At 34.1% G+C, this 9,399-nt stretch overlaps 1 protein-coding gene across 2 annotated transcripts in view; it reads left to right on the forward strand.

The window, feature by feature from the left end:
- POLR3A (RNA polymerase III subunit A) overlaps positions 1-9,399 on the forward strand; it is a 33,060-nt gene that overhangs the window by 13,070 nt on the left and 10,591 nt on the right. Inside the window, exons 18-24 of one of the 2 annotated variants that reach the window (XM_042862735.1) lie at positions 586-704; positions 1,982-2,119; positions 3,078-3,248; positions 3,943-4,056; positions 5,198-5,233; positions 8,523-8,609; positions 8,695-8,777. In XM_042862735.1, coding sequence (XP_042718669.1) covers positions 586-704; positions 1,982-2,119; positions 3,078-3,248; positions 3,943-4,056; positions 5,198-5,233; positions 8,523-8,609; positions 8,695-8,777 — 748 coding nt within the window. The remainder of the gene's footprint in view (positions 1-585; positions 705-1,981; positions 2,120-3,077; positions 3,249-3,942; positions 4,057-5,197; positions 5,234-8,522; positions 8,610-8,694; positions 8,778-9,399) is intronic. The other variant, XM_042862736.1, reaches the window with a different exon arrangement.

Here is a 9,399-nt window from a genome sequence, read left to right on the forward strand (position 1 = left end):
AAAATTACTTGTTCTGTCATAATAGCTTATTTGATGCAGGCAGTTGTGCAGTTACACAATTCACATCCTGCAAAGTTGAAGTGACTCCTTTCAGTAACTGCTAGTTGGCTCTCATTAAATAGTTCACCAGCTCATTTTCAGTTATTGTCTTTAATTTTTTTGTACTACTTGAAAAGCATCCTACTAGGACTTGTTCTGAAGACTTTTGTTGTACCTCCTATTTGAAGAATCTGTTGTGGAAAAATCAGCCAGAAATGATTCCTTGAAAAAGCTGTTTTCACTCCAAATAAAGCTTTTTCATTATCTGAGGTTTATTTTGTTGTAGAAATCATGGTAAACACTTAACCCTTCTTTTAAAATACATGTTGAAATATGCTTATTAGAGAAAATGTGAATCAAAATACTAAAACTACAGTTGTGTTTCATAAACCAGAATCCATAACGCAAGACAGGAGAGTATTGAGCTAAAATGAATGTCCATGGCTCCAATAAAATATAGAATTGTTAACTGTCTTCAAAGAAATTAAGGCAGCTCTGTCAGGGTGTTGATATTACTCATTCGTAAGATTTTTCCTTTCTTTTTAGGCTCCTTCATTAATATATCTCAGATGATTGCATGTGTAGGTCAGCAGGCTATCAGTGGGTCCAGAGTTCCTGATGGATTTGAGAATAGGTCTTTGCCTCATTTTGAGAAGCATTCTAAGGTAATTCTGTATGTTAAAACACTGTAAAGAAAAGTGAAACAAGGTAACTTAAAACATTTTAAGAAAGGTGCATGATAAAGAAACAGGAACACATACATTTAATTTAAAATGTTTTCAATGTAATGTGGAGCTTAGTAGTAGTATTGTGAATTGTTGTGGGACATTTCATTAGCCTAAATATTTACAGCTGGAACTTGCTGTTTTCCATGGTAGAATTCTAATTTAGTAATTTAAAGTAAGCTTGATGCATTTTTGGTTCTAAAATTATTTGCTAATTTGTCTTGCTGTCTCTCGCTGCATTGCGAGTTTTCAATACTCCTTTTGGGTGTATTATCAGTCAGTGAAACGCGTCAGAAAAATCATTCTGGGGTATGTTTTTTTTTCTTTCTGTACTAGGATATATATCATTGGATGCTTTGTACATAGCAATGAGGAATCATGCACTTGTTAATGCAAATCAATGGGATTTGTGGCTTATTGGTTTGTTTTTCCTTAACTGCTCGTCTGAGACTTAATGATCACCAGAGAAAGTTCTTTACACCAGTCATCAATCTTGTTAACAGATTTAACTCGTGTCAGATGACAACCGTGACATTTAGATCTGTTACTAAAGTCCAAATTTCAATTTATAAATTCTGCAACATAAAATCTTATATTTTCTGAGTAAATTAAAGGAGGAAAAAACTTCTTTGGTTGTGTAAGAATAAAAGTTCAAGTTTTAACTCTGGCTTTTTTTATTGATTTAGAAAGCACTTCCATTTACGTAGTGGCATATGATAGTCTTCAAGCATGAACCTTTTTGTAGCTTATATGTGATTCTGTGTTGTCATGGAGACAGCTTGATGTTTTTTGACTTTGTAATGCCTGCATAAAGTTCATTTTCAAGAGCTGTTCTCAGACATCATAGGAAAACAAGAATTAGTTATGTACATATCTCCATATTTTTTTTCTGGATTCCTTGGTCTTTGGCATGAACATTTGTATTATCCTTTCAATTCTCTTATCATTAAGTGAAGTTGACTTGTTGGAAGTTGGTGTAGTGTTTGCAGGAGTGGCTAGAGGCATGGCTGGATTTAAAAGTGAGCTAAAATCTGGTTTAGTAGTTGGGGAAAAACTAGTTGAGGATACTGAAGCCTGTGTCAGGTTTAAAATACATTATGTTTCAGGGCTAAACACAACTGAGATAAATTTTTCTATGCTTGTATATGACCTATCTTCCTGATATATATGTAAGGGATGTTAATTATATTTCAACTTCTTTCCACTCTTTCCTGTAGCTTCCAGCAGCGAAAGGCTTTGTGGCTAACAGCTTCTATTCTGGATTGACTCCCACTGAATTTTTTTTTCACACTATGGCTGGTCGAGAAGGTCTGGTTGACACTGCTGTAAAAACAGCTGAAACTGGATACATGCAGGTAACTGTCAGTGGATTGGGAGCTTCATCAGTTTTTCCAAATGAGACTATTTACTTAATGCTTGATAGGACAGGGGGCAGTGCATGTGTTTTGTGTAGGTTTCTATTGTTGTATGTTTTTAATATAAGAATAGTTTATATTGGGAAGTAGATTTTGCTCTGTTCTCTGGTAGGTGTGAGGCTTGTGAAAGACGTCAAGCAATAGTGTAGTAATATGCTTGTGTTAAGCTGTTTTGCTTTGAATGTAGGTGATAAAAAAGCCCTCATTCTAGGTAAATATTGAGGACTGTTTTCAAGGTGCTTTAATTTTTGTGCAGATATGATATAACATAGGTTTGAGCTGAATGCCTTTTCAGTTTTGATATGTTGATGAGAAACAGAAAGTAAGATGTTTGGGTGATATAAATATGTCTAATCCTTTCTTTTAGTATCTGTCCTCTTTAGGTGGCAGTCTGTTGAGACTTGGATTTCCCAGAAAATGAATCTATGTAAGAGACAATAGCTAGCTAACACTGATGGAAGAATGGCAACTATTGGCTTTGGATGGATGAGCTAATTGTTTTTTTTGTCAGTGAAAGCAATTGTTGTCTGGTTTTGTTGCTGCATGCAAAATTAATATCACTTGAGAAACAAACCTGACTAGAATACAGAAGAATACAAGACTTGAGGTTTTTTGTCATGAATAACCACAAATAGTCTTTAGATTGTAATAGGTTATTGCAATCTGGCATTCAGGAACTCTGTAGTATTGGAAACAATAACAAAATTATATTATGGCCTTAAATCTTGTTATTGCTGTCTCTCACGTTATGGGGAAGGTCTAGGGAATGTGTAGCTTAAAATAGGCTTTTGTGCCTGCTCTGTCAAATGTACTTTCTGACACTATTTTCTTTAATTTTAATGGTTCCAACCAATAAAGCAATCACACTTTATCTTCCCTGCATCTTTTTTTCCTTCAGAGGCGGCTGGTAAAGTCCCTTGAAGATCTCTGTTCACAGTATGATTTGACAGTCAGAAGTTCTACTGGTGACATTATTCAGTTTATTTATGGAGGAGATGGCTTGGATCCTGCAGCAATGGAAGGGAAGGATGAACCACTGGAATTTAAGCGAGTTCTAGACAATATCAGAGTAAGGATTAATGACATTTTGTTCCAAGTGAAAAGACTGTTATGCATGTGGGAAGGAGAAAAATTATGCAGAGCATTGATTCAGTTTTTGATTCAGAATTTAAGTCACTTTTTTTTTTTTTTATGATGTCTGCTAAGAGTTATAGGTACCTTTCACATCAGAATAGAACAACTGGAACTTAAGTGTATGAGCAGTGGAAAGCTGTGTTCTTACATATATAGGCATATATAACACCATATGGTAGCAAAGTTACTACTGATTCAGTCAGATGTTATGTTGGATTTAAATTACACAAAGCAGTTCTTATTTAATTCAAAACTTTTTTGTGCTGAAGTATTGCTTAGGTCATCCTAACGTTCTTTTGAATAACTCTTGAAATATTGTGATTTTTTTTTTTTAAACAATATTTATTTTTGGTTTTGCTTTCTTTTTCACAACATAAAGCCTTTTGCTGAAATGACTGTCCAGGTTTCTGTAATCTGAGTGTAATATGTTGGCAGAATTGGAAATCTGGATGCATACACCATCAGATTTATTTGAACACAAATGTATATGGACTGCCTTTTCACAGTCATCAAACATGGAGTTTAAGAATAATACTTAAGTATACTGTTAATCATTTGCATATATCTCCATTCTGTGTCTATATTGAAATTTCATTTTTATGTGAATAATTTGTTTTTTTCCTCTTAAGGCTGTATATCCATGCCGAAGTGAACCAGCCCTTAGTAAAAATGAATTGGTATTAACATCTGAATCTATCATGAAGAAGAATGAATTTCTTTGCTGCCAAGACAGCTTTCTGCAGGTAATATCATTATGTCACTTTCTTATCATACTGTGAGTAACCTTACCTTATAATTCAAGGAAATGTTTCTATTGATCTGTAGGAGCAATAGTTGCATTTGTTGCATTAGTAACAGGGATAGCAGTTTGCTCAGTAATATATTTCTGTACACTTTAGAGATGGGGAAGTAGGGCAAGTTGTTCTTCATGTCGTAGGTGTTCACAGTGACATAAGTTAGTGATTTTTGGGTATAAGTTATCATTGATCTCATTAGAGTTATTTAGCTGGAATTTCTGTTTATAGCACAACAGTGCAGTTATGTGCTGTCTCTGGGATGACAGAAATTAAATAATCCTCACTGATTTCATTAGAAACTATTATTTAATCTGTCTCCTGTGTGTGTTCTGATATAATTGACCTTCTGAAGAACTGCTTCTAGGTATTTGCTTGTTTTCCTCCAGTAGACTATATTCTTACACCTTTTTATGTTGCTTTCCTTAAGTACTAACCCAGCTAAAAAACTTCAGCCATATGAAGCACTTCGCTAAATATGGCTTTATCTTTTGGGAAACATTAACATATCTTTCAAGGAAGAGTAAATGTTCACATGACTGTGCTTGAAATTGTAGAAAACTATTTGTTTAGAAGAGCATTAAGTATTGGAGTATTTAGGAGAGTATCCTACTTGAGACTACAGTAGGAGACAGATTAAAAACTGCAGAAATAAGCTGACCGTGGATATGTAAAATCTTGATGAACCTTCTGATTTTTGGCAGTGATGACAGCAACATGAATTTAGTAACCTAGTTTTGAAGGTTTTTTAATAGATCAGAGTACTTTAGAGCTCTAGGGTAGCAAAACTGGTGAGTAATCTGATGTGCATTGCTAGAGCAGAGCAGAAAAATCATTTGTATCTATGGTTGAAATACACTGTGAATCTCAACTGCACCTGTAAGGGGGGGGAAAAAAAAAAAGAAAAATGCCAGTGTTTTTTGAAGTGTTATTAATTTTTAATCACATCAGTAAAAGTTAACTATATTTATCCTTTTGAAGTATTATATTTATGTAGCATTAATGATAATGAATTTCACTTTTGATTTTTAAGTTTCAAATACTGTTACTTTTTCTTATTTCTTTTCCTTTTTTCTGTTCAACCTTGAAGGCATTAACTGAAACAGGTTATGAAAAATATAATGAGGTAACTGTAGCATGTGTGTGCACTGTGTGAGCATTAATGTTAGTGCTTTTTTAGCTACAGATGTGTATAGTGCTGAAAGAACTGATTAGCATATATACATTACTGCTTGTTAAATTCTAATCTAGGTATCAATCAAAGTAATTTATCCAAGTCCTTTTTTTAATTATGAAAACAATGTGACACATGAATTCATCACTGCTGTTCCTTAGTAATCTGAGGATTTGAGATAACTTTCTTTTTGCTACATAACTTTCCTTTCTAGAACTCATTCTTGCAGTTTGCATTAATATTAACATGGGTTTTCTTACTGTTCCTTCTCTTCCTCTACTTTCTCTTCTGTTTTATGAGGAGGTTATTATAATGGCTTACCCATTCTAGTCTAGAAAGCAGAATGTCTAAATGACCTGTTTCAAGCAGGCTGTGCTCATTCAGCTTGCACTGTTTCCTCACTAGAGGGAGATCAGCTGATGGAAAAAGTGTATTGTTGGCTGGATCAGCTTCCAGTACGGCTTAACACTTGATTACAAATGTTTAAATATGTTAAAATACAGCAGTAGAAAAACTTTCTTCATATGGAAATGAGGAAGCCTTGATTTTTTATTTTTTTTTTGTCAAGAAAATTATTTTCCTATTTTCTGGAGATGACAAAAGATAAACACTGGGAGGTTTGGTACAAATACAGAAAAGACCTAGACGGTGGAACATGCAGAGCTTACCTAATGGGTGTGACTGGATTTGAATGGCTTCCTGCTGAGTCACTTTGTATTTCAGTGGGCTTCCTAACTGAGAATTCTTATATTAGCTGTGCTTAACATACATAAATACTCCTGCTAACTTAGTGTTGGGGAAAATGATTTAAATACCTGAGTGACCAGGCTTTGCAGATTGCTATTTTAATATAGAAACTTACCAAGTCAATTTAGTGCCTTTTTGTTAAACATGTCGTGACTAAAAGATTTGATAGGTTTGGACTGTGTGAAAAAGATGACTTGGGAGCTGCATTATGTGTGTTTATGGAGCATCATGTTCCAAATGATAATTCCATAAACAGGGACAGACTTGAAAGGAATCATCTACCTCTTTTTATTTGTAGCCTGAACTAACCCATAGTTGAAATAAACTACTAAAAGATCATAAAAAGTTGAGGGTCAAAGGTCACTTTTCTCTGTTACTTCCACATGAATAAAATGTGTTGATAAGATAAAACTCTGAAGAGTTTTTTCATTAATTCTCACTATTCTGTCTTTGTTTCTAGTAGATGGAAGTAAAAGGTACTCAAATGATGCTTTATAATGCAGAACTGTATATAGAACATAATGGTTTATAATACTAGACACTTAAATGTACATATTTTACTTCTTAGGGACGGTGAAAGAGTAAAAGTTGGCAATAAAATTGTCCACAATGCCATTTGCTGCCCTATACTGCTTTGGTGTTATGTATTTTCCTGTTGCAGACTTGCTCCATATGACCACATGACTAATTCTTCAGTCAGTATGATAGCCTCTCTTGAATTACTGTGGTTGTTGCTGTTATTGTTCCTGTCCCTCAGTTTTCCGAGAGTAAATAAAAACAAAAGTGCTCATCCTATGGTGTTCTAGAGGGAGAAGTTGGTATCACATTTTGTCATTCTCCCTTTCCACCATTCCACAAATGAAGTGTATTTCAAGGTGGAATTACTTTTAAAGCATCTCTTGTATTTTTTTTCTACTGATCAAGTGTTACCAACTTCTCTAAGTCCCACAGTATTCTTTTTAGTCATCCAACAAGAAGATTAATCTTTCTAATGTTGCATTATTACTTTAAACTTAAAAAAATAATTAAATTTGTCAATTTTATCCAAAGATCTAATGATTAAAACTATTCAGAATGTCACAGTATTTCATTTGTGAGTTATGACTGCAAAAGGGGCAGAAATGTATGAATGCAACCTATTTCACCCAAATGAGAAACAACATAAAGCATCCATTTCAGCAGCACACTTCTGTTGTCAGTTCCTTCATTTGATCTTAGATCTAATAGTCACAGAACGTAACTGTTTGCAAGTACTTGGAATGTCAGTAAGAATGTTCTATTTTGAGAATCTGAGGATTCTGTTAAGTTATAAAAGAAGTATTTTGATAGTGATTATATGAATGGAATAATAGAAAAAGGGCAGTTACTCAAATATTTACTTAACTTCACAAGTTATTTTCAATGCTCAGCTACTGCAGGAGCTAGGAGTGTAACAGTGGCTGAAGAGTGATACTGTATGATCATTCTGGTTGGCAGGCAGGGTTGTTAGGGTTAAAGGGGTTTAAAATGGGCTCTAAAAATCAAACTTTTTGCTATTCTGTAGAGGTTTGCTTACAAGAATTTCCTCTTGATTTTTAATTTTTTTCATTTATATTTTGGCTTTCATTAGCTGTTATGGTAATGACTTGCCCAGAGTCCACTTCGATGAAAAAGTGCTGTTATGAACCTCTCGTTTCATATCTATATCCTAAGCATAATGCCTGGATGATATTCCAAAGAAGTATTGGATATTTTTGTAACAGTATTATTTCAGTTACAGGCATTCCAGTAAAGACTATCGCAACTACCTCTGGGTAAACCTAATAAGAAAGTGACTGGTTTATGTCTTTTCTTGTTTGCAAAGCCCCTCAGCAGTATAGAGAAATCATTTGAACTAAGCAATGTAGACTGACATATTTCTATCAGTTTTAAGGGGTTATTTTTTTATTTGAATTTTTTTTTTTCTGATTCAATCCCTCTCACCCCAGATAAAGTATGTCTCTGAAACTATGAACAGTTTTCATCGGGAATCCTTTACTTCTTCTCTTGTTCCTTCTCTTCTTGAGTGACCACTTGAGTGACTTCTTCTTCTCTTGTTGTGGTCTTTCAATTTTGATTTATTTTGAATACTGAGAAATGAGTGAAAATCATTTTGTTAGTATAGTAAGAAAATAAAATTTCTTACTATAAAATGACATTTTTGTCTGGAGAAGAATTTCAGTGAGTGGTGAGTAGGAAGAAAGAACTGACCACTGTCAAATCTTTGTTTTCAGTGTGTGCTCAGGAAGGATGCTTTTATTCAGTGTGGACCATACTCCTCTGTGTTGCTACTAATTCACAAAAGTGAATTTGGTTTGCTGAATTTTAGTGTGTTTAGTTTTAATGTTTCTCTCTTTGTACTGTGCAGTTAATATATTGTTGTAAACATTTCATCTGGATCCCTAAGCAAGTAATTGCTGAAGATTTCAATATAAAGAGTGTATCTTTGCTTACTTTTTTTTCCATGTAATTTCAGGAAATAAAAAAATTCATCAAAGGTGTTTCTGAGAAGATAAAAAAAACTAGGGACAAGTATGGTATCAATGACAATGGCACAACTGAGGTAAATAGTTTCAGTTGGTCATTTATGTTGTTATTTTAAGTCTTCATAAGCTATTTCTTTTTCAACTGTTCTGTTCTCTTTATAGCCACGGGTTTTATATCAGTTGGATAGGATTACTCCAACGCAACTGGAGAAGTTTCTAGAGACCTGTAGGGACAAATACATGAGGTAAATGTTTGGCTTGTTATTTTCTCTCTATTCATTTAACCAGCTTAGTATTTTTGCTATCTTTGCCATCTAGGAGTAACTCAAATGCTAAAAACATTTTGCTATTTTACTCTATGGATTCTGTTGTAAGTGCAACACAAATAAGTAGTTAACTTCAATGACCTCAACAAAAATTGGAAGACCAAGGTAGGGTGTGAATAAAAAGAAGGCAGAGTTGAGTCTTGTGAGTCAGTTCTTGAGATTTGACTGATACAGTTTTCATTTTTTTCTGCTGTTGAGTTTTAATCAGATTATTTTGTTAGATGATTCTCATTACTTGCTTATTTCCTTTTACACTGCAGGAAAAAATAGTTTGTATTTCATATTGTATTTCTTCTTACATCAGGAGACTTGACAATATAAATCTATCTGCTTGTACTCAGGTATATTTCTTCTGAGATAATAAGAGTCATACTGCTGTAGCAGGGAGGCTACAAAGATAATTGGGGGCGTGAGGCACCTCCCTCACAATGAAAGGCTGAGAGACCTGGAATTGTTCAGCCTAAAGAGGACTGAGAGGGGATCTTGTTAACACTTCTAAATATCTAAAGGATGAGTGTCAACTGGCTGGGGGGGGGGGGGG

This window comes from Lagopus leucura, unplaced genomic scaffold, assembly GCF_019238085.1.
Source record: "Lagopus leucura isolate 7727_CA_CO unplaced genomic scaffold, USGS_WTPT01 Super-Scaffold_739, whole genome shotgun sequence".
NCBI classification, from domain to species: Eukaryota; Metazoa; Chordata; class Aves; order Galliformes; family Phasianidae; genus Lagopus; species Lagopus leucura.